This window comes from Rhinoraja longicauda, chromosome 15 (assembly GCF_053455715.1).
Source record: "Rhinoraja longicauda isolate Sanriku21f chromosome 15, sRhiLon1.1, whole genome shotgun sequence".
Classification (NCBI taxonomy): Eukaryota; Metazoa; Chordata; class Chondrichthyes; order Rajiformes; family Arhynchobatidae; genus Rhinoraja; species Rhinoraja longicauda.
Window position 1 is genome coordinate 45784445 of NC_135967.1, and position 25541 is coordinate 45809985.

A 25541-nucleotide genomic window follows, 5' to 3' on the forward strand; every position below is an offset into this window, starting at 1 on the left:
TGATCGCTGGTCGGCGCGTACCCGGTGGGCCGAAGGGCCTGTTCCGTGCTCTATCTTTAAAGTCCAAATCTAGTTTAATTTATTATTGTCACGTGTACCGAGGTACAGTGAAAAGCTGTCCAGTCAAAAAGACGGTATATGATTACAATCAAGCCGTCCACAGTGTGCGAAATGTAGAAGCAAAGAACTGTAGATGCTGGGGTTTACACCAAAGATAGATACAAAATATGCTTTGATACGGGATAAAGCGTATAATGTTAACTACAAGATAGAGTCCAGTTAAAGAGTTGGAAACGCCTCAAATGCGGTAGAGGGGAGGTCAGGACCACAGTCTCGCTGGTCAGAGGATGACTCACTTGCCAGATAACAGCTGGGTAGAAACTGAGAGGAATAGTTGGGATGTACAGTCTTGTACCCAGGGTAAGGGGCATGTCCCACTTAGGCGATTTTGTAGGCGACTGCAATAGTCGTAGCAGTTTGCCGAAAAAATGGCGACTGGACCCCCCCCCCCTACGACAATGTCTACGACAACCTACTACCTAGTCGACGTCAAGCTACGGCAAGCTACCGACAACCGGCTACCCAATCGTCGCGACTCAGGACGTCCACCTACGACCGCACCTACGACAACCTACGACAGTACCTACGAATCAAAGTCAACCTACGTCCACCCGCGACAAGCTACGACCGTGTCGGCGACAACTGAAGACAATTTGCGTCATTTTGGCCTCCGGTTTTGACACCTGTCGCCGGTTGACGTGGGTAGTCGCCAATGGAATTCACCGAAGTCAGCACCGGTGACAACCTACGTCACCTGGCGACATGCTACGACAGCGCCCCCGTCAGGAGACGTCAAGCTACGATCGTTGGCGTCAAACCAACAGTCGCCGAAATTTCTTAGACGTTTCAAAATCCAGCGGCGACCAGAAAAACACTACGACTCTTTGGAGACGACTCACGACCGTACAGGCGGCACCCCGGCAACCGTGTGGTGACGGCCTAGTCGCCTGTAGTCGCCTAAAACAATCGCCTGAGTGGGACAGGGGTTTAAGGGAAATCAAGAACCAGAGGACATAGGTTTAAGGTGAAGGAGAAAAGATTTAATAGGAATCCGAGGGGTAGTTTTTTCACGCTAAGGATGGTGGGTGTGTGGAACGAGCTGCCAGAGGATGGAGTTGAGGCTGGGACTATCCCAACGTTTAAGAAACATTTAGACGGGTACATTGATGGGACAGGTTTGGAGTGATGTGGGCCAAACACAGGCAGGTGGGACTAGTGTAGCTGGGGCATGTTGGCCGGTGTGGGCAAGTTGGGCCGAAGGGTCTGTTTCCACGCTGTATCATTCTACGACTCTATAACATCTGTGTCGCAGCGACCACAAAAACACAACCATATCTCCAAGCCCCAACACTTCACAAACACAATGATGGAATTGTACAGGACACTGGTGAGGCCGCAGCTGGAGTATTGTGTACAGTTCTGGTCACCACATTATAGAAAGGATGTGATAGCTTTGGAGAGGGTGCAGAGGAGATTCACCAGGATGCTGCCAGGGATGAAGGGCCTCGGCTATGAGGAGAGACTGAGCAGACTGGGGTTGTTTTCCCTGGAGCAGAGAAGGCTGAGAGGGGACATGATCGGATCAAGAGGGGCATAGATAAGGTAGATGGCGGGGAACTTCTTCCACTGGTGGAAGGTTCAACAACGAGGGGACATAGATACAGGGTAAGGGGAGGGAGGTTTCGGGGGGATGTGAGAAATAACTTTTTCACCCAGAGGGTGGTTGGAGTCTGGAACTCACTGCCTGGGGTGGTGGTGGAGGCGGGAACACTCACAACGTTTAAGAGGCATTTGGATGGGCACTTAAAATGCTACAACATTCAGGGCTACGGTCCAAATGCGAGAAAATGGGATTAAAATTAGACTGTGTTTGGTAACGGGCGGCGCGGACACGATGGGCCGAAGGGCCTCTTTCTGTGCTGTAGGACTCTATGACTCTATGACAAATAAAAGCTGCTTAAAATCCCAGCGTTTTAGATCAGAACCAAAATTCTGCTTCACCTCATCACCGACGGGCAGTTTTACTGATTCATTAAATAATGCAACGTGATCCCTGAAAAACCAATTAAAAAGTGAATTCCAATTATTATTTGGCAACGGAGTTAAAACCCACTCCTTGCCATTAAACTCGGAAATTGAGGCAGGCCATTTCACGGGGAGAACGTACAAACTACGTACAGACAGCGCCCGTAGTCAGGATCGAACCCAAGTCTCCAGCGGTGTGAGGCAGCAACTCTACCGCTACGCCACCAGGCCGACCTGCATTGATACCTGATAAATACATTTCCAATTCCCACAGAAATAGACTGGCCAGCCCATTGATGTTTTGGGATTAAAGTTCCCACGAAATGAAAAGATTATAAAAGATGACATGAAGATTTTAATTTCTGCTCTTGCGCGATTCTCTTTGTTATATTAATCCCCCCCTCTGTTGTGGAGGAGTCCTGTATTTTATGCTCACACGAGTTGTAATAAGGGTGGCTCAGTGGTAGAGTTGCTGCCTTACAGCGAATGCAGCGCCCGAGACCCGGGTTCAATCCCGACTACGGGTGCTGTCTGTACGGAGTTTGTACGCTCTCCCCGTGACCTGCGTGGGTTTTCTCCGAGATCGTCGGTTTCCTCCTACACTCCAAAGACGTGCAGGTTTGTAGGTTAGTCAGCTTGGTAAATGTAAAAATTGTCCCTAGTGGGTGTAGGATAGTGTTAGTGTGTGGGGATCGCTGGTCGGCGCGGACCCGGTGGGCCGAAGGGCCTGTTTCCGCGCTGTATCTCTGAACTAAAAACTAAACTGAATGCGATTATAGTCCTTGCCTCGACTACCTCCTCTGGCAGTTCGATCCGTACTCCCACCACCCTTTGTTGGACTGCAGTCAGGGCTAAACAAGGCTTAAAGCAGTCAGGATCATTTCCCCATTCAGTCAGAAAGTCCCAACACCCAGGTCAGACAGGGCAAGATGATGCAAGTGGGTTAAAATGAGACAAATTCACTGCATGTTTCCAAGTGATGACAGAACTGGAGGAAATAGGCTGGAAGTAATCCTTTCCATCAGATCTACAATATATCCCGATGCATAGCCACACCCGCTGCTCACTGCACAAATGCAAATAGTTTCTACTCTGAAATTTCTCTGACAGAGATATTCCTGTTCCAGCAGGTTTGGGAATTTTGGAAAAGAAACACCTCCAAAGTTTGTCAGTGTCTACACAATCTTTGAGAAGAGGAACTAAAATGCAAAAGATGGTGGAACTTCTGTACGTCATATTACATTTTGAAAATACTTTCTCCCACCACTCAATAATAGACAATAGACAATAGGTGCAGGAGGAGGCCATTCGGCCCTTCGAGCCAGCACCGCCATTCAATGTGATCATGGCTGATCATTCTCAATCAGTACCCCGTTCCTGCCTTCTCCCCATACCCCCTGACTCCGCTATCCTTAAGAGCTCTATCTAGCTCTCTCATGAATGCATTCAGAGAATTGGCCTCCACTGCCTTCTGAGGCAGAGAATTCCACAGATTCACAACTCTCTGACTGAAAAAGGTTTTTCCTCATCTCAGTTCTAAATGGCCTACCCCTTATTCTTAAACTGTGACCCCTTGTTCTGGACTCCCCCAACATTGGGAACATGTTTCCTGCCTCTAACGTGTCCAACCCCTTAATAATCTTCTACGTTTCGATAAGATCTCCTCTCATCCTTCTAAATTCATCCTTCTAGGTCTCCTCTCATCCACTCCCCCCCCACGCCCACTAAAATCCCCATTAAATCCCTATTAAATCTCCTATTAACCCCCCACCTCACCTTAAACCTGGGTCCTCTGGTCCTTAGTTCCCCTACTCTGGGCAAGAGACTCTGCGAGTCGACCCGATCTATTCATAAGGTTATAAGATCATAAGTAATAGGGGCAGAATAAGGCCATTCGGCCCATCAAGTCTACTCCGCCGTTCAATCATGGCTGATCTATCTTCCCCTCTCAACCCCATTCTCCTGCCTTCTCCCCATAACCCCTGACACCCTTCATATTCCTCTCAAGATCTTGTGCACCTCCATAAGAATCACCCCTCATCCTCCTGCGCTCCAAGGAACGGGAGTCCTAGTCTGCTCCCACCTCTCCCTGCAGCTCAGGCCCTCGAGTCCTGGCCATATCCTCGTAGATTTACTAACACCATTGTGTTTTTGACTTCAGCATGAAAACTGGTAATACTCTGAGAGAGGCTTTTTAAAAAAAAATCATAAGGATTTTTAATCTCCAAATCCATCGAACAGCCGAGAATTGTAGAGAGATGGAGAAGATTGAAGTTTAATTCCAGGTCCTCACTAAACACACTGACCTCAATGACACTGCTAGTGCCCAGTGCTATAATCAGCCTTAAACCTGCAATAAAGATGCATTGGGCACAGTTTAAACCTTTGCTATCAAAAGCCTCTTAAGCGGCACTTGTGTGGGAAGGAACTGCAGATGCTGGTTTAAACCGAAGATAGACACAAAAAGCTGGAGTAACTCAGCGGGTCAGGCAGCAGCATCTCTGGAGAAAAGGAATAGGTGACGTTTCGGGTCGAGACCCTTTCTTCAGACGGATGGTCAGGGGAAAGGAAAACGAGAGATACAGATGGTGATAGAAACATAGAAACATAGAAAATAGGTGCAGGAGTAGGTGTTCGAGCCTGCACCACCATTCAATATGATCATGGCTGATCATCCAGCTCAGTAACCTGTACCTGCCTTCTCTCCATACCCCCTGATCCCTTTAGCCACAAGGGCCACGTCTAACTCCCTCTTAAATATAACCAACGAACTGGCCTCAACTACCCTCTGTGGCAGAGAATTCCACAGACTCACCATTCTCTGTGTGAAGAAATGTTTTCTCATCTCGGTCCTAAAAGACTTCCCCCTTATCTATTCCCCCTGCTATTGTACAGGGCATTGGTGAGGCCGAATCTGGAGTATGGTGTGCAGTTCTGGTCGCCAAATTATAGGAAGGATGTCGACAAAATGGAGAGGGTACAGAGGAGATTTACTAGAATGTTGCCTGGGTTTCAGCACTTAAGCTACAGAGAGAGGTTGAACAGGTTGGGTCTTTATGTTTCTTTTTTTTTCTTTTTTTTTTCTTCCTAATCAGTTGTGCAGCACTTTGGTCAACGTGGGTTGTTTTTAAATGTGCTATACAAATAAAATTGACTTGACTTGACTTGACTTTATTCTTTGGAGCGTAGAAGGTTGAGGGGGGACTTGATAGAGGTTTTTAAAATTTTAAGAGGGTCGGACAGAGTTAACGTGGGTAGGCTTTTCCCCTTGAGAGTGGGGAAGATTTCAACAAGGGGACATAACTTCAGAATTGAGGGACAAAAGTTTAGGGGTAACATGAGGGGTAACTTCTTTACTCAGAGGGTGGTGGCTGTATGGAATGGGCTTCCGGTGGAAGTGGTGGAGGCAGGCTCGATTTTATTATTTAAGAGTAAATTGGATAGGTATATGGATGGGAGGGGATTGGAGGGTTATGGTCTGAGAGCAGGTAGATGAGACTAAGTCAGAGAGAGTGGTCGGCGTGGACTGGTAGGGCCGAACGGGCCTGTTTCCGTGCTGCAGTTGTTATATGGTTATCCTTAAGCTGTGACCCCTGGTTCTGGACTTCCCCAACATCGGGAACAATCTTCCCGCATCTAGCCTCTCCAACCCCTTAAGAATTTTATATGTTTCTGTAAGATCCCCCCTCGGTCTTCTAAATTCCAGCGGGTACAAGCCGAGCCTATCCAGTCTTTCTTCATATGAAAGTCCTGCCATCCCAGGGATCAATCTGGTGAACCTTCTCTGTACTCCCTCTAAGGCTAGGACGTCTTTCCTCAGATGCAGAGAGATAGACAACAAAGGAATGAAACACATGCAAAAAAGTGACGATGTTGGATGAAACAGGCTATTGTTGGCTGCGAGCTCGGTGAGAACGAGTTACAGACAATGAGAATCACGACGACTTTTGCGTCTACCTTCGATTTGAACCAGCATCCGCAGTTATTTTCCTACAGGGGCCGACTTTAAAGATCGTGCTATGGCTTGGGAGGGGGAGGGATGGAGAGAGGGGGGGGGGGGGGATGCAAGGGTTACTTGAAGTTAGAGAAATCTACGCTCTGTATGCCTCCTGATACAGGCTCAGTCGTGGATGTTTCTCTCTCCTCCCCCCCCCCCCCCCCCCCCTCCACCCAGAAACCAAAGTTAAAATCTCCCATTCCCATGATGGAATTTAAAATCGGCTAGTCTTTCCGCAAACTTCAGGATAAGTAGTCCAATAACACTGCTGCGCTGGTCAAGAAGGCACAGCAACGACTGTTCTACCTGAGAACACTGAAGAAGTCTGGTCTACCCCAACAGCTGCTGACGACCTTCTACCGCTGCACCATAGAGAGCATCCTAACACATGGCATCCCTGTGTGGTACCTCAGCTGCACGGAGGCTGAGAGGAAAGCTCTTCAGCGGGTAGTCCATAGAGCTCAGAGGACCATCGGAACACAGCTACCAGTCTTGGAGGGCATCTACAACACACGATGCCTCAGAAAAGCCACCAGCATCCACAAAGACTCCTCACACCCCTGCAATAGTCTGTTCGAACTTCTACCATCGGGCAGACGATACAAGGCCTTCTACGCCCGCACCTCCAGACTCAGGAACAGCTTCATCCCCAGGGCCATAGCTGCTATGAACCGGTCCTGCTGAGCCGGATGGTCACATCGCACAGTGAACCGGGACAGATCTACTTGCACTTTATTCTGTTTTAAAACTGTTACAATTTGGTTCATTGGGTTGTTTAAATTAATACTGACTAGCTAATTAATTTATTGCATCGTATGGGAGGCGCATTCCCAATCTCGTTGTACCCCTGTACAATGACAATAAAGATATATTGTATTGTATTGTATTGTATTGTATTGTATTGTATTGTATTGTAACCACCTTGCTCTCATGCAGGCTAATGTTCGTTAGAAAACAATACCCACTTCAGCATGAGGTAAGACTTAAGAGGCCCTGCAGTTATAGAGAGTGCACCACAGACAACATAAATAATGGATTTACTGATGCATACATTTAATAATGGATGTCCCAAGCTGTGTCATTCACAGAGAAACAGGGCCAATATCACTACAGGCAGGCCAGCTCCAAGATCATTCGTGTGGGAGGGAACTGAAGAAGTGTCTTGACCCGAAACGTCACCCATTCCTTCTCTCCAAAGAAGTCTGAAGAAGGGTCTCGACCCGAAACGTCACCCATTCCTTCTCTCCAAAGATGTGTAAAGAAGGGTCTCGACCCGAAACGTCACCCATTCCTTCTCTCCAAAGATGTCTGAAGAAGGGTCTCGACCCGAAACGTCACCCATTCCTTCTCTCCCTAGATGCTGCCTGACCCGCTGAGTTACTCCAGCATGCTGTGTCTACCTAGGAACTGCAGGTGCTGGTTTAAACCGAAGATAGACACAAGAAGCTGGAGTAACTCAGCGGGTCAGGCAGCATCTCTGGATAAAAGGAATAGGTGACGTTTCGGGGCGAGACTCTTCTACAGACCGAGAGTCGGGGGAATGGGAAACAAGAGGTATCGACGGTGATGTGGAGAGATATGGAACAAATGAATGAAAGATATGCAACTGAACCGTTCCCTCACCAACTAGAGAGCGGTCCTGACCTCCCATCTACCTCATTGGAGACCCTCGGACTATCTTTAATCGGATTTTACTGGACTTTATCTTGCGTTAAAAGTTATTCCCTTCATCATGTACCTGTACACTGTGGACGGCTCGACTGTAATCACGTATGATCTTTCCGCTGACTGGTCAGCACGCAACAAAAGCTTTTCACTGTACCTCAGTACACGTGACAATAAACTGAATTGAACTGAACTGAGCATTTCTGTATAGACAATGAGACAAAAACAAGAATCAACTTTGAAGCTGGTACGACTTGGATGGAGGGAGGGAGGAGGTATAAGCGTTACTTGAAGTTAGAGAATCAATATTCCTTAGACCAAGGTCACCCATCTCAGAAATTACTAGATTCCTCATAACCAATCAGGGTAGAAATTAATATCTGTGTACGAAGGAACTGCAGATGCTGGTTTACACCGAAGACAGACACAAAGTGCTGGAGTAACTCAGCGGGACAGGCAGCATCTCTGAAGAGAAAAATGGGTGACGTTTCGGGTCGAAACTCTTCATCAGACTGAAGAAGGGTCTCGACCCGAAACGTTACCTAGGAATTAATATTCCTGGATGTTCTGTCTATACCTTACGCTGTAGTTAGGTGCAGCTTTGCTGTTTGTGTACAAGGAAGTAGTTATGGCCAGCTAACTTAATAGCTGGTGTTATCTAGTTAAGTAACAAAGGTACATGGATAGGAAAGGTTTCGAGGCATGTGGGCCAAATGTGGTGTCTGATTAGTGCAGGGAAATAATTATTTTTTTCTCTCCATTATCATATAAAGGTATTATTCACAAAATGCTGGAGTAACTCAGCAGGTAAGGGTCTCGACCCGAAACGTCACCCATTCCTTCTCTCCCGAGATGCTGCCTGACCTGCTGAGTTACTCCAGCATTTTGTGAATAAATCGATTTGTACCAGCATCTGCAGTTATTTTCTTATACTATCATATAAAGGTATATAAGATCACAAGGGGAATTGATAGGGGAGATGCACAATTTTAGTTCAGTTTAATTTATTGTCATGTGTACCGAGGTGCAGTGAAAAGCTTCTGTTGTGGGCTAAACATGATTACAATCGAGCCTTTCCACAGTGTACAGATGCATGATAAGTCCAGAACAAGGGGCCACAGTTTCAGAATAAGGGGTAGGCCATTTAGAACTGAGATGAGTTCTAAAACTTTTTCAGTCAGAGAGTTGTGAATCTGTGGAATTCTCTGCCTCAGAAGGCAGTGGAGGCCAATTCTCTGAATGCATTCAAGGGAGAGCTGGATAGAGCTCTTAAGGATAGCGGAGTCAGGGGGTATGGGGAGAAGGCAGGAACGGGGTACTGATTGAGAATGATCAGCCATGATCACATTGAATGGCGGTGCTGGCTCGAAGAGCCGAATGGCCTCCTCCTGCACCTATTGTCTATTGACTAACATTCAGTGCAAGGTAAAGCCAGTAAAGTCCGCTCCAAGATAGTCCGAGGGTCACCAATGAGGTAGGTGGTAGTTCACAACTACTCTCTGGTTGTGGTAGGATGGTGCAGTTGCCTGATTGCATCTGTGGGGCCGGCACGGTGGCGCAGCGGTAGAGTTGCTGCCTTACAGCGCCAGAGACCCGGGTTCGATCCTGACTATGGGCGCTGTCTGTACGGAGTTTGTACGTTCTCCCCATGACCTGCGTGGGCTTTCTCCGGGTACTCCGGCTTCCTCCCACACTGCAAAGACGTGCGGGTTAGTAGTTTGGTTGGCTTCAGTAAAATTGTAAATTGTCCCTAGTGCGTGTAGGATAGTGTTAGTGTGCGGGGTTGATCGTTGGTCGGCACGGACTCAGTGGGCCGAAGGGCCTGGTCCCTGCCTCCTGTTCCAGGAGCAGACGGCAGTAGACAATACTCCAGCTGGGGTCACGCCCACTTCCCTCTCTACACCACAACAAGACTTCCTCAGTTTGATGCATCCCAACATTCTGCAAGAAGGCAAGTTTCAGTTTGGTTTTCTTCACAACTGCCTGCCTTACAAAGTACATTGACCTGCAAGGAATGTATAAGAAGGAACTGCAGATGCTGGTTTACACCGAAGATAGACACAAAATGCTGGAGTAACTCAGCGGGACAGGCAGCATCTCTGGAGAGAAGGAGTGGGTGACGTTTCAGTGGGTCAAGGCTGGGTCTCAACCCGAAACCTCACCCATTCCTTCTCTCCCGAGATGCTGCTTGTCCCGCTGAGTTACTCCAGCATTTTGTGTCTATCTTTGACTCGCAAAGACTTGTGCTCAAAAACATCCCTACCCAATACCCCAAGCTACTTAGCCAATACAAAATCAAACCAAAGACTATTAATGCCAGCAAAATACACCAATATGTGAAGGTGATCAAACACGGTTTGGAGACAGAAGCACAAAGCAAGTATTTGCAGAACATCGTGACTTCATAAAAGATAATACTATTTACTCATTCACAGAATATGGACATTGTTGGCAGAGGGCAGCACGGTGGCGCAGCGGTAGAGTTGCTGCCTCACAGCGCCAGGGCCACCGGGTTCCACCCTGACCACGGGTACTGCCTGTACGGAGTTTGCACGTTCTCCTCGTGACCTGCGTGGGTTTTCCCCGGGTGCTCCGGTTTCCTCCCACACTCCAAAGACGTGCAGGTTTGTACATCAATTGGCCTCTGTAAAATTGTCCCCAGTATGTAGGATAGTGCTACTGCACAGGTGAGCACTAGACAGCGCGGACTCGGTGGGCCGAAGGGGCTGTTTACGCGCTGTGTCTACAAATCTAATCCAAAGCCATTAGCACGGCCACTTAAACTCCATAGTTAATTGCAAATACTTTCGAAACATCCACCTGGATAGCAGAGTTTGAGAAGACCTGGGTGTCGTGGTACACCAGTCATTGAAAGTAGGCATGCAGGTGCAGCAGGCAGTGAAGAAAGCGAATGGTATGTTGGCATTCATAACGAGGGGATTTGAGTATAGGAGCAGGGAGGTTCTGCTGCAGTTGTACAGGGCCTTGGTGAGACCACACCTGGAGTATTGCGTACAGTTTAGGTCTCCTAATCTGAGGAAAGACATTCTTGCCACAGAGGGAGTAGAGAAGGTTCACCAGATTGATTCCTGGGATGGCAGGACTTTCATATGAAGAAAGACTGGATAGACTCGGCTTGTACTCGCTGGAATTTAGAAGATTGAGGGGGGATCTTATAGAAACTTACAAAATTCTTAAGGGGTTGGACAGGCTAGATGCAGGAAGATTGTTCCCGATGTTGGGGAAGTCCAGAACAAGGGGTCACAGTTTAAGGATAAGGGGGAAAGTCTTTTAGGACCGAGATGAGAAAGGTTTTTTTCACACAGAGAGTGGTGAATCTGTGGAATTCTCTGCCACAGAAGGTAGTTGAGGCCAGTTCATTGGCTATATTTAAGAGGGAGTTAGATGTGGCCCTTGTGGCTAAAGGGATCAGGGGGTATGGAGAGAAGGCAGGTACGGGATACTGAGTTGGATGATCAGCCATGATCATATTGAATGGCGGTGCAGGCTCGAAGGGCCAAATGGCCTCCTCCTGCACCTATTTTCTATGTCTATGTTCTATGATATGGGCCAAATGCACGCAGGTGGGACTAGTGCAGATGGGGTCAGAATGGGCAAGTTGGGCCGAAGGGCTTGTTTCCGCAATATATGACTCACTACTTAAATTCCCTAAAGTGGAATTCAAATCCATGTCCCTGGTACTGGCTGTTAGTGCATTGACTAACCCTTACACTAAACCATTCAATAGTCCAATAACTAACCACTAAACTAAACTATTACCATAGTTAATCATACAGAAGATCTAGAGGTGATGGCCGCCCAATGTGTGGCAGTACTATTTCCCACAGATGGTTCAGCATCAAATGCTACCAAGATTGCTTCCAAGATGGCGCCCAGCCCGGGCGACTATTTGCGTGCTGGCCACAGAAGCAGATCTACCATCACATATTACAATCGCTCCCCACTCTCAAACCTCTACCCCTACAGCAACATTTCTCACTTTAACTATGATATTCCCTTTATCATGTATCTGTATACTGTAAATGGTTCGAATGTAATCACTTATAGTCTTTCCGCTGACTGTTTGAGCACGCGACAAAAAGCTTTTCACTGTACCTCGGTACACGTGACAATAAACTAACTAACCAATGCATCCTGTATCACCCTAACTGCAATTTCCACATTCCACTACATTCATGTGGAGTCTATCAATATCCTTCTTCCTCAAGTAATATTTCCCTAAACCCTTGTTTTAAGGAAGTGACAAATGGGACTAATGCACGTATATTCAGAGATAATTCCAGATCGACCACTGCAGTTAAACGAAGGGGGACTCAGTGGGAGAGTGTGGGGGGGGGGGGGGGGGGAGAGAGTGTGGGGAAAGGGGGCTGTGAGCTTGTAGGTTAATTGGCCCTCCGTACATTGGCGGGAAGGCCATGGAGTCAGAGAGGCACAGAGAGTAACAGAGTGTAAGAAAATAACTGCAGATGCTGGTACAAATCGAAGGTATTTATTCACAAAATGCTGGAGTAACTCAGCAGGTCAGGCAGCATCTCAGGAGAGAAGGAATGGGTGATGTTTCGGGTCGAGACCCTTCTTCAGACTGATACAGCGTGGAAACAGGCCCTTCGGCCCAACTTGCCCACACCGGCCAACATGTCCCAGCTACACTAGTCTCACCTGCACACGTTTGGTCCATATCCCTCCCAAACCTGTCCTATCCATGTGCCTGTCTAACTGTTTCTTAAACGTAGGGATCGTCCCTGCCTCAACTATCTCCTACATGTGCTGTCTGTACAGAGTTTGTACGTTCTCCCCGTGACCACGTGGATTTTCTCCGAGATCTTCGGTTTCCTCCCGCACTCCAAAGAGGTACAGATATGTAGGTTAATTGGCTTGGTGTATGTGTAAATTGTCCCTAGTGTGTGCAGGATAGTGTTAGTGTGCGGGGATCGCTGGGCGGTGCGGATTCGGTGGGCCAAAGGGCTTCTTTCCGTGCTGTATCTCCAAACTAAACTAAACTAAACCTTCTCTGGCAGCTCGTTCCATACACCCACCACCCTTTGTGCGAAAGAGTTACCCCTCAGATCCCTATTAAATCTTTTCCCCTTCGCCTTAAACCTATGTCGCCTGCCCCTCGATTCACCTACTCTGGGCAAGAGACTCTGTGCATCCGCCCGATCTATTCCTCTCATGATTTCATAGCGAATGAGAAAGTGGAATAACATACAACTAGTGTGAAAGGGTGATCGATGGTCACAGAAACATAGAAAATAGGTGCAGGAGGAGGCCATTCAGCCCTTCGAGCCTGCACCACCATTCAATGTGATCATGGCTGATCATCCACAATCAATAACCCGTGCCTGCCTTCTCCCCATATACCCTTGATTCCACTAGCCCCTAGAGCTCGATCTAACTTGAAAGACTGGAGCGACTAGGCTTGTATACACTGGAATTTAGAAGGATGAGAGGAGATCTTATCGAAACGTATAAGATTATTAAGGGGTTGGACACGTTAGAGGCAGGAAACATGTTCCCAATGTTGGGGTAGTCCAGAACAAGGGGCCACAGTTTAAGAATAAGGGGTAGGCCATTTAGAACGGAAATTAGGAAAAACCTTTTTAGTCAGACAGTTGTGAATCTGTGGAATTCTCTGCCTCAGAAGGCAGTGGAGGCCAATTCTCTGAATGCATTCAAGAGAGAGCTAGATAGAGCTCTTAAGGATAGCAGAGTCAGGGGGGTATGGGGAGAAGGCAGGAACTGGGTACTGTTTGAGAATGATCAGCCATGATCACATTGAATGGCAGTGCTGGCTCGAAGGGCCGAATGGCCTCCTCCTGCACCTATTGTCTATTATCTATTGTCTATTAAATCCATCCAGTGATTTGGCTTCCACTGCCCTCTGTGGCAGAGAATTCCACAAATTCACAACTTGTGGACTCGATGACGTTAGGCCCGTTTCTGTGCTGGATCTTTAAACTATAACCAATAGTTGGGCAAATGCAGACAATTAAAATAGTGGACACTTCCCCTGGCCAATAACAAAAGTACTGTTTTCATAAAGCCAGACCACGTGGACTATCGAAAAGAATTTTAGTTTTCGTGTAGCTTTTGATCTAGGTTGTCATAATACAGCATTTAAGTTTTTAACACCCACATACCAAGGGCATACTGTATTGTTTCAGATGTCCTCTTACACAGGACATTAAAGAGTTCACAATCTGCCCTTTTAAGTTTGCTGTGTCATTGTCACGTGTCCCGAAGTACAGCGAAAGGCTTTTGCTTGCGTGCTAACCACTCAAAAAGACTATAAATGAATATAATTAAGCCGTACACAGATAAAGGATAAAGGGCACAACATTCAGTGCACGATATGACACTGAAGTCCGATAACGTCCGATTAAAGATAGTTCAAAATTCTCCAATGAGGTAGATGGGAGGTCAGGACTGCTCTCTGGTTGTGGTAGGATGTCCCTGAATCCAGAGGTGTGCATTTTCACACTTCTGTGACCTCTTGCCCAATGGGAGAGGGGAGAAGAGGGAGTGGCCGGGGCCGAGCGCAGGCTCGGCAATCGTTTCGCTGAACACCTCCGCTCAGTCCGCCTGAACCTACCTGATCTCCCGGTGTCTGGACACTTTAACTCCCCCTCCCATTCCCAATCTGACCTTTCCTGTCCTGGGCCTCCTCCACTGTCAGAGTGAGGCCCAGCGCAAATTGGAGGAACAGAACCTCATATTTCGCTTGGGCAGCTTACACGCCCCAGCGGTATCAACATTGACTTAGACAATAGACAATACACCATAGGTGCAGGAGTAGGCCATTCGGCCATTCAAGCCAGCACCGCCATTCAATGTGATCATGGCTGATCATTCCCAATCAGTACCCCGTTCCTGCCTTCTCCCCATACCCCCTGACTCCCCATACCCCCTGACTCCGCTATCCTTAAGAGATCTATCTAGTTCCCTCTTGACTTCTCCAACTTCAAGTAACCCTTGCTTTCCCTCTCTCTCTCTCTCCATCCCTCCCCAATCCCACTTCACCGACCAGTCTGACTGTCCCTCTGATTGCACTTCATTTCTGTTTGCCTTGTTGTTATCTTCTCCTAGCTAACTATTCTAAAGATAGACACAAAATGCTGGAGTAACTCAGCTGGACGGGCAGCATCTCTGGAGAGAAGGAATGGGTGACGTTTCGGGTCGAGACCCTTCACCCATTCCTTCTCTCCAGAGACGCTGCCTGTCCTCGCTGAGTTACTCCAGCATTTTGTGTCTGTCTAGGGTTTAAACCAGCGTCTGCAGTTCCTTCCTGCACAACGATCTAGTCTGCATTTTGCTTGATCCATCTCTTTTGATATCTCATTTTGACACCTTCCCATCATCTCCCCCTCTCCCCCGACTCTCAGTCTGAAGAAGGGTCTCGACCCCAAACGTCACCCATTCCTTCTCTCCAGAGACGCTGCCCGTCCCACTGAGTTACTCCAGCATTTTGTGTCTATCTTGAGTGACCGGTGGTCCTCGATTGTGTTGGCTTCCAAAACAAACCAATGTGACTTTCTGCTGGTATTTTGAAAAGCAGGGATATTCCAACCAATACTTATTTTTCAGCCAAATAAAAATCAATAAGAGTATCTATCACATTTGCTGTGGATAAACCTACTGCCACATTTCAACACTGAGAGTATGTAAAGAGGTTTTGGTTGATAGTCTTTACTTTGAATAAAGTTTATTTTTGGAATAAAATGTCTTTTAAAATGTTGTTATTGTATCTGTCTGGACTACCTCCCCAGGGAGCTCGATCCATACACCCACCACCCTCTGTGTGGAAAATGTTGCCCCTCAGGTTCCTATTAAATCTTTCCCCACTCACCTAAACCCATGTCCTCTGGTTCTTGCCCCCCCCCCCCCCCCCCTACTCTGGGTAAAAATACTCTGTGCATTTACTCGGTCTAGTCCCCCTCGTTACTTTACACACCTCAATAATTTCACCCTTCATCGTCCTGCGCTCCAAGGAATGAAGGGCCAGCCTGCCCAACCTCTCCCTGTAGCTCACTCTCAAGTCCTGGCAACATCCTCGTAAATCTTCTCTGCGCCCTTTCCAGTTTTACAACATCCTTCCCACAGTACGATGACCAAAACTGAACCCGATGCTCCAAATGTGGAGTAACTCAGTGGGACGGGCAGCATCTCTGGAGAGAAGGAATGGGTGACGTTTCGGGACAAGACCCTTCTTCAGACTGAGAGTCGGGGGAAGAGGAAGAGGGGGAGATGATGGGAAGGTGTCAAAACGAGACATCAAAAGAGATGGATCAAGCAAAATGTAGACTAGATCGTTGTGCAGGAAGGAACTGCAGAGGCTGGTTTTAACCCAAGATAGACACAAAATGCTGGAGTAACTCAGTGGGACGGGCAGCATCTCTGGAGAGAAGGAATGGGTGAAGGGTCTCGACCCGAAACGTCACCCATTCCTTCTCTCCAGAGATGCTGCCTGTCCCGCTGAGTTACTCCAGCATTTTGTGTCTATCTTTAGAATAGTTAGCTATTCTAGGCAAACAGAAATGAAGTGCAATCAGGGGGACAGTCAGACTGGTCGGAGAAGTGGGATTGGGGAGGGATGGAGAGAGAGAGAGAGGGAAAGCAAGGGTTACTTGAAGTTAGAGAAGTCAATGTCCATACCGCTGGGGTGTCAGCTGCCCAAGCGAAATATGAGGTGCTGTTCCTCCAACATAACATCCCAACTTCCATACTCAATACTCTTGACTGGTGAGGTTCAATGTACCGAATCAGTCTGAAGAAAGGTCTCGACCTGAAACATCACCCATTCCTTCTCTCCATAGAAACATAGAAACATAGAAAATAGGTGCAGGAGTAGGCCATTCGGCCCTTCGAGCCTGCACCGCCATTCAATATGATCATGGCTGATCATCCAAAGATGCTGCCTGTCCCGCTGAGTTACTCCAACATTTTGGGTCCATCTTCGTTTAGTGCCAAGCCAGCACATCTGCAATTCCTTCCCACACACGTTACCAAAAGCCTTCTTTTACCATCTCGTCCCAACCCCTCTCCCCGACAGCTCAGAGGCTAGACCTAAGAGTCCTGGCAACATCACAAGTGTCAGTGCAGGAGATAGGAATGGTGACCTACCTGTAGCATGGTGACAACATGACACGGGTTCAGGAGGAAGATCAAGGTCCTGGTGGCGAACTTGAAGCCAACTTCAACCCCAAAGGTCAGGCACAGGACCACCAAGAGGAGGTTCTTGCCCAGGCTCTCGTCCTTGCTCTGCTGGAGGTCCACGCTCAGCCCTTGCTGCCTGATCTTGCGGATGGCCAGGGCCATCTCCACCAGTGAGAGGCTCACAAAGGCGAGGCTCTCCAGCCAGCGCTGGCTCTGGGGCAGGAACGCGACGCACTCGGCCCCTCCATTCCCTGCTAGCCCGGGGTCCACCCCTCCGTAAGCCCAGTCCAGCAAGGTGCACACGTTGTACCGAGGAGGCATGTGTGTGTGTGTGTGTGTGTGTGTGTGTGTGTGTGTGTGTCCCCCCCCCCCCCCACCACCTCTCTCAACAGCTCCAATCCTTCAGCAGGGACATTCACTTCTTTGCCAAGGTCTGGCTCTCTCTCTCTCTTTCTCTCTCTCTTTCTCTTTCTCTCTCTCTTTCTCTCTCTCTCTTTCTCTTTCTCTCTCTCTTTCTCTCTCTCTTTCTCTCTCTCTCTCTCTTTCTTTCTCTTTTCTCCAGCAGAGAACCACTGGTGCTTTCTCCAAGGCAGGTTCAACACGCTCTCTCTGTCCGCCCTTGTTGCTTGTTCACCCTCCACTACATGCATATGTGTGTGTATGTGTGTATGTGCGTATGTGCGCGCTTGCTAAAGCATCCAACCTCAATATGCATGAGCCGCTTTGTCAAATTAAAAACTTGCACCATCTATTTCCACCCACACTGAACCAGAGACGGCTGCAAACAGATTGGTCGCCACCGTCTCCCTTCCCACCCACTTTGGGACAGTCACACACACACACACACACACAGACAGAGTCCAGCCTCCAACATTTAAAAGGGCAATGCGTCTCTCCAAACTCAGGTCAAGTCAAGTTTATTTGTCACTATGTGCAGTGAAATGAAAGTGGCAACCCCTGCAGATTGTGCAAAAAACAAAAAAAAGAATTACAGTTACAGCAACTAAATAAAAGTTAATGCAGAGAAGACAAAATTTTGTCCCCGGAGTTATAATAGTTGACAGTCCTGATGGCCTGTGGGAAGAAACTCCGTCTCATCCTCTCCGTTTTCACAGCGTGACAGCGGAGGCGTTTGCCTGACCGCAGCAGCTGGAACAGTCCGTTGCTGGGGTGGCAGGGGTCCCCCATAATGTTGCTGGCTCTGGATCTGCACCTCCCGATGTATAGGTCCTGCAGGGGGGCGAGTGTAGTTCCCATGGTGCGTTCAGCCGAACGCACTACTCTCCGCAGGGCCATCCTGTCCTGGGCAGAGCTGTTCCCAAACCAGACTGTGATGTTGCCGGACAGGATGCTCTCTACAGCCCCAGAGTAGAAGCAATGAAGGATCCTCAGAGACACTCTGAATTTGCTCAGCTGTCTGAGGTGGTAAAGGCGCTGCTTTGCCTTACCCACCAGTGCGGCAATGTGTGTTGTCCACGTCAGATCCTCTGTGATGTGGACTCCCAGGTATTTGAAACTGCTCACCCTATCCACAGTAGACCCATTTATCTCCAGTGGCGTGTACGTCCTTGGATGTTGAGCCCTTCTAAAGTCCACAATCAGCTCCTTAGTTTTAGTGACATTCAAGAGGAGGCTGTTGTCCTGACACCAGAGTGCCAGATCAGCCACCTCCTCCCCTCCCCAGGTGCAGTCTGAAGCAGGGTCCCTAGTCCCTGGTCCCAGGTCCCAGGTCGATGCTGCCTGTCCCGCAGAGTTACTCCGGCATAGAGTCATAGAGTGATACACTGTGGAAACAGGCCCTTCGGCCCAACTCGCCCACGCCGGCCAACAATGTCCCAGCTACCCTAGTCCCACTTGCCTGCGCTATAGACAATAGACAATAGACAACAGGTGCAGGAGGAGGCCATTCGGCCCTTCGAGCCAGCACCGCCATTCAATGTGATCATGGCTGATCATGCTCAATCAGTACCCCGTTCCTGCCTTCTCCCCGTACCCCCTGACTCCACTATCCTTAAAAGCTCTATCTAGCTCTCTCTTGAAAGCATTCAGAGAATTGGCCTGCACTGCTTTCTGAGGCAGAGAATTCCACAGATTCACAACTCTCTGACTGAAAAAGTTTTTCCTCATCTCAGTTCTAAATGGCCTACCCCTTATTCTTAAACTGTGGCCCCTTGTTCTGGACTCCCCCAACATTGGGAACATGTTTCCTGCCTCTAACGTGTCCAACCCCTTAATAATCTTATACGTTTCGATAAGATCTCCTCTCATCCTGCACTGTAGTTCTGAAATTAGTTATCTCTTTTAAGTTGCAAAGATAGACTTCATTCTTCAGAATTTTAGCCTTTAGAGATAGATACAGGGAGGAAACGTGGCCCTTCGGCCCACCGAGTCATTCGCTCAGTAAGGATGTCCAAGGTTACCTCCCTGACTATAGAAGACGAGGGAAAAGACACTGTTAGATGTAACCGAGGAGATGTAGATGTATCTGTGGCCGGAGCCATCCTCCCCTTTCAGTGTTTATCTGAAAGAAACCACCGAATTATAGTTTTTTTCTCACATCCAAGTGGATGGAAAGAAAAGGGGAAGAATAGGCCGGCACATCGGAAGAGCCTTCGATTAAATTTCTCTCGTCAAATGTGCTCATTTCCTTTCAAGCCAAATGCTGTGGAACCGAACCAGAAAAACTATTTCCATTTGTCAGACTCGAATCCACCCCACACCCTTAACACACAAAATAAAATCTTTATTCCACGTTTAAATATCCAACGATGCGTATTTTTGACGTTAATATAAACGTTGTCATTGCATTTTTTGTAAAATAAATCACATTAAGTTGGGTCGAAAGGTGTAGTTTTCGGGTGAATTTGTAACAATTCTAATTAAAGGCGTTTTGTCTGTAATCTTGTTTCGTGGATTTGTTTAAGAGGTGGGGGGGGGGGGAGAGAGATTTGTTTAAGCTGCTTAAGGCTGGAAGGGAAAAGGGTTTTTAGAAATTGCAAATAATTTTGCGGATGGACACAGAAATGCTGGACCAGGTCACAGAACATAGAACAGTACAGGGGATAGACACAGAGTGCTGGAGTAACTCAGTGGCTCAGGCAGCATAGAAACATAGAATCATAGAAAATAGGTGCAGGAGTAGGCCATTCGGCCCTTCGAGCCTGCACCGCCATTCAATATGATCATGGCTGATCATCCAGCTCAGTAGCCTGTACCTGCCTTCTCTCCATACCCCCTGATCCCTTTAACAAAAAGGGCCACATCTAACTCAATCTTAAATATAGCCAATGAACTGGCCTCAACTACCTTCTGTGGCAGAGAATTCCACAGACTCATCACTCTCTGTGTGAAGAAATGTTTTCTCATCTCGGTCCTAAAAGACTTCCCCCTTATCCTTAAGCTGTGACCCCTGGTTCTGGACTCCCCCAACATCGGGAACAATCTTCCCGCATCTAGCCTCTCCAACCCCTTAAGAATTTTATATGTTTCTATAAGATCCCCCCTCAGTCTTCTAAATTCCAGCGAGTACAAGCCCAGTCTATCTAGTCTTTCCTCATATGTAAGTCCCGCCATCCCAGGGATCAATCTGGTGAACCTTCTCTGTACTCCCTCTAAGGCAAGAACGTCTTTCCTCAGGTTAGGAGACCAAAACTGCACACAATACTCCAGGTGCGGTCTCACCAAGGCCCTGTACAACTGCAGCAGAACCTCCCTGCTCCTAAACTCAAATCCTCTTGCTATGAATGCCAACATACCATTCGCTTTCTTCACTGCCTGCTGCACCTGCATGCTTGCTTTCAATGACTGGTGCACCATGACACCCAGGTCACGTTGCATCTCCCCTTCTCCCAATCGGTCACCATTCAGGTAATACTCTGCTTTCCTGTTCTTGCTGCCAAAGTGGGCGCATCTCTGGAGAACACCAACTTCCACCCTAGAAAGCATTTTACCAGGATGCGTCACAGCTTGGTTTGGGAACAGCTCCATCCAAGACCGCAAGAGTTGTGGACTTAGCCCAGACCATCACACAAACCAACCTCCCTTCCACTGACTCCATCTACACCTCAGGTGTAGGAAGGGACTGCAGATGCTGGTTTACACCGAAGATAGACACAAAATGCCATTAGTGGGACAGGCAGCATCTTTGGATAGAAGGAATGGGTCGAGACCCTTCTTCTCGACCCAAAACGTTACCCATTCCTTCTCTCTAGAGATGCTGCCTGTCCCGCTGAGTTACTCCAGCAGTTTGTGTCTATCTTCATGGATAGGATAGGATTAGTAGGATATGAGCCAAACGTGGACAAATGAGACTGGCTTTTAGTTTATATTAGTTTATTTTGTTGTTGGCAAGGGTACCGAGCTACAGGGAAAAGCCTTTATGTCGAGTGCCATCCAGTCAGTGAAAATACTTTTTTTTCTCTCCGTCAGTCTGAAGAAGGATCCTGACCTGAAACGTCACCCATTCATGTTCTCCGGGGATGCTGCCTGGCCTGCTGAGTTACTCCAGCACTTTGTGTCTTTCCTCGGTAAGCCAGCATCTGCAGTTCCTTGTTTCTATAATTGAGATTGTGCTTTACATTGGAGGAGAGTATTTGAATTGTAAATGAATCAGCCTGAGTACATGCAAGTAGCTAACAGATGCTACCACTGTCAGGCCACCACAGTGTCATAGGAGGAATAGCAAGTGGTGGCCGATTAGGAAAAGGGGAGATGCAACGAGACCTGGGTGTCGTGGTACACCAGTCATTGAAAGTAGGCATGCAGGTGCAGCAGGCAGTGAAGAAAGCGAATGGTATGTTGGCATTCATAGCGAGGGGATTTGAGTATAGGAGCAGGGAGATTCTGCTGCAGTTGTATAGGGCATTGGTGAGACCACACCTGGAGTATTGCGTACAGTTTTGGTCTCCTAATCTGAGGAAAGACATTCTTGCCATAGAGGGAGTACAGAGAAGGTTCACCAGATTGATTCCTGGGATGGCAGGACTTTCATATGAAGAAAGACTGGATAGACTCGGCTTGTACTCGCTGGAATTTAGAAGATTGAGGGGGGATCTTATAGAAACTTACAAAATTCTTAAGGGGTTGGACAGGCTAGATGCAGGAAGATTGTTCCCGATGTTGGGGAAGTCCAGAACAAGGGGTCACAGTTTAAGGTTAAGGGGGAAGTCTTTTAGGACCGAGATGAGAAAGTTTTTATTCACACAGAGAGTGGTGAATCTGTGGAATTCTCTGCCACAAAAGGTAGTTGAGGCCAGTTCATTGGCTATATTTAAGAGGGAGTTAGATGTGGCCCTTGTGGCTAAAGGGATCAGGGGGTATGGAGAGAAGGCAGGTACAGGATACTGAGTTGGATGATCAGCCATGATCATATTGAATGGCGGTGCAGGCTCGAAGGGCCGAATGGTCTACTCCTGCACCTATTTTCTATGTTTCTATGTTTCTATTGCACAGTAACAAATATACCAACTATAACATTGAGAATCAGATGAATTACCAGGAGAGGTTAGACAAACCTGGATTGTTTCCTCTGGATCACAGATGGGTGAGGTGGAGACCTGAAATCTTAGAGGATCTTACAGAAACATGTAAAATTCTTAAAGGATTGTACAGGCTAGATGCAGGAAAAATGTTCCCAATGTCGGTGGGGTCCAGAACCAGGGTTCACACAGTTTAATAATAAGGGGTAGGCCATTTAGGACCGAGATGAGGAAAAGTTTTTTCACCCAGAGAGTTGTAAATCTGAGAAATTCTCTGCCACAGAAGGCAGTGGAGGCCAATTCACTGGATGTTTTCAAAAGAGTTAGATTTAGCTCTTAGGGCTAAAGGAATCAAGGGATATGGGGAGAAAGCAGGAACGGGGTACTGCTTTTGGATGATCAGCCATGATCATATTGAATGGCGGTGCTGGCTCGAAGGGCCGAATGGCCTACCCCAGCACCAATTTTTCTATGTTTCTATTAAATGTGAAAATGCACACCTCCAGATTCAGGGACAGTTTCTTCCCAGCTGTTATCAGGCAACTGAACCATCCTATCAACAACTAGAGAGTGGGCCTGACCTCCCATCTACCTCATTGGAGAACATCAGGCTGTCTTTAATCGGACATTACTGGCCTTTATCTCACGTTAAACGTTATCCCCTTTATCATGCATCTGCTCACTGCGGACACACCCCCACCCAAGTTGCATCAGCTTCCACAGAAGTGCGTAGCATGTTCGGCACGTCCCCAACTACTCTCACCAACTTCTACAGATGCACCACAGAAAGCATTTTATCAGGATGCATCACAGCTTGGTTTGGGAACAGCTCCATCCAAGACCACAAGAAATTGCAGAGAATTGTGGACCTAGCCCAGACCGTCACACAAACCAACCTCCCTTCCATTGACTCCATCTACACCTCACGCTGCCTCGGCAAGGCCGGCAGCAGAATCAAGGACCAGTCTCACCCCGGCCACTCCCTCTTCTCCCCTCTCCCATCAGGCAAGTGGTACAGAAGTGTGAAAACGCACACCTCCAGATTCAGGGACAGTTTTTTCCCAGCTGTTATCAGGCAACTGAACCATCCTACCACAACCAGAGAGCAGTGCTGAACTACTCATGAGGTAGATCAATGATCTACCTCATTGAAGAACCTTGGATTATTTTTAATCGGACTTTACTGGCTTTATCTTGCGTTAATCGTTATTCCGTTTATCATCCATCCAAGGGATTAAAAGTACCATTAGCAAATTTGCAGATGATACAAAGCTGGGGGGTTGTGAACTGTGAGGAAGATGCTATGAGGTTGCAGGGTGACTTGGACAGGTTGTGTGAGTGGGCGGATGCATGGCAGATGCAGTTTAATGTGGATAAGTGTGAGGTTATCCACTTTGGTGGTAAGAATAGGAAGGCAGATTATTATCTGAATGGTGTCAAGTTAGGAAAAGGGGACGTACAACGAGATCTGGGTGTCCTAGTGCATCAGTCACTGAAAGGAAGCATGCAGGTACAGCAGGCAGTGAAGAAAGCCAATGGAATGTTGGCCTTCATAACAAGGGGAGTTGAGTATAGGAGCAAAGAGGTCCTTCTGCAGTTGTACAGGGCCCTAGTGAGACCGCACCTGGAGTACTGTGTGCAGTTTTGGTCTCCAAATTTGAGGAAGGATATTCTTGCTATTGAGGGCGCGCAGCGTAGGTTTACTAGGTTAATTCCCGGAATGGGAAAGACTGGAAAAGACATATGTTGAAAGACTGGAGCGACTAGGCTTGTATACACTGGAATTTAGAAGGATGAGAGGAGATCTTATCGAAACGTATAAGATTATTAAGGGGTTGGACACGTTAGAGGCAGGAAACATGTTCCCAATGTTAGGGGAGTCCAGAACAAGGGGCCACAGTTTAAGTATAAGGGGTAGGCCATTTAGAACTGAGATGAGGAAAATCTTTTCAGTTGGAGAGTTGTAAATCTGTGGAATTCTCTGCCTCAGAAGGCAGTGGAGGCCAATTCTCTGAATACATTCAAGAGAGAGCTGGATAGAGCTCTTAAGGATAGCGGAGTCAGGGGGTATGGGGAGAAGGCAGGAACGGGGTACTGATTGAGAATGATCAGCCATGATCACATTGAATGGCGGTGCTGGCTCGAACGGCCGAATGGCCTCCTCCTGCACCTATTGTCAGTTGTCTACACTGTGGACGGCTCGATTGTAATCATGTATTATCTTTCTACCTACTGGTTAGCATGCAACAAAGGGTTTTCATGGTACCTTGGTACACGTGACAATAAACTAAACAAAAATAAAATAAACTAAACTAGCAGATCTATATTTCCACCAGTCTCTACGAGAAACAAAATAACTTTTTTTGTTCGAAGATTAGACACAAAAAGCTGGAGTAACTCAGCGAGTCAGGCAGCAATCTCTGGAAAAAGGGAATAGGTGACTTTTCTGGTCGAGACCCTTCTTCAGACTGAGAGTCAGGGGAGAGGGAATCGAAAGATATAGACGGTGATGTAGAGAGATATAGAACAAATGTGATACGATACGATACGATAGAACTTTATTTATCCCAGGAGGGAAATTGGTCTGCCACCAGTCATAAAAATACAAGATACATGAAACATGAAATTAAAGTGATGAGTGGAAAGGATTGGGGACGTGCAAAGATTGGGGGGTGGGAGGGGGAGGAGTCAGTCTATCCCACGACAGAAGGGGGAGGAGTTGTACAGTTTGATAGCCACAGGGAAGATGGATCTCCTGTGGCATTCTGTGCTCCATCTCGGTGGGACCAGTCTGTTGCTGAAGGTGCTCCTCAGGTTGGCCAGCGTGTCACGGAGGGGGTGAGATGTGAAAGATATGCAAAAAAGTAATGATGATAAAGGAAACTGGCCATTGTTAGCTGTGGGCTGGGTGAGAATGAGTTACAGACAATGAAACTGGCCAGGACAACATTGAATCGAGTGCGACTAGGATGGTAGCAACTAACACCAATGAGCCAAATGGCTCATTATGACCACTGACAGGTAAAGTGAATAACATTGATTATCTTGTTACAATGGCACCTGTCAAGGGGTGGCACGTATTAGGCAGCTAGTGAACAGTCAGTTCTTGAAGTTGACGTGTTGAATGCAGGAGATGTGGGCAG

At 47.6% G+C, this 25541-nt stretch overlaps 1 protein-coding gene across 1 annotated transcript in view; it reads right to left on the bottom strand.

Moving 5' to 3' along the window:
- Positions 1-17247, bottom strand: part of tmem164 (transmembrane protein 164) — a 73803-nt gene extending 56556 nt beyond the window's left edge. Inside the window, exon 1 of the mRNA XM_078412041.1 lies at positions 16889-17247. Coding sequence (XP_078268167.1) covers positions 16889-17242 — 354 coding nt within the window. The 5' untranslated portion in view covers positions 17243-17247. The remainder of the gene's footprint in view (positions 1-16888) is intronic.
- Between the last annotated feature and the right edge of the window lie 8294 nt (positions 17248-25541).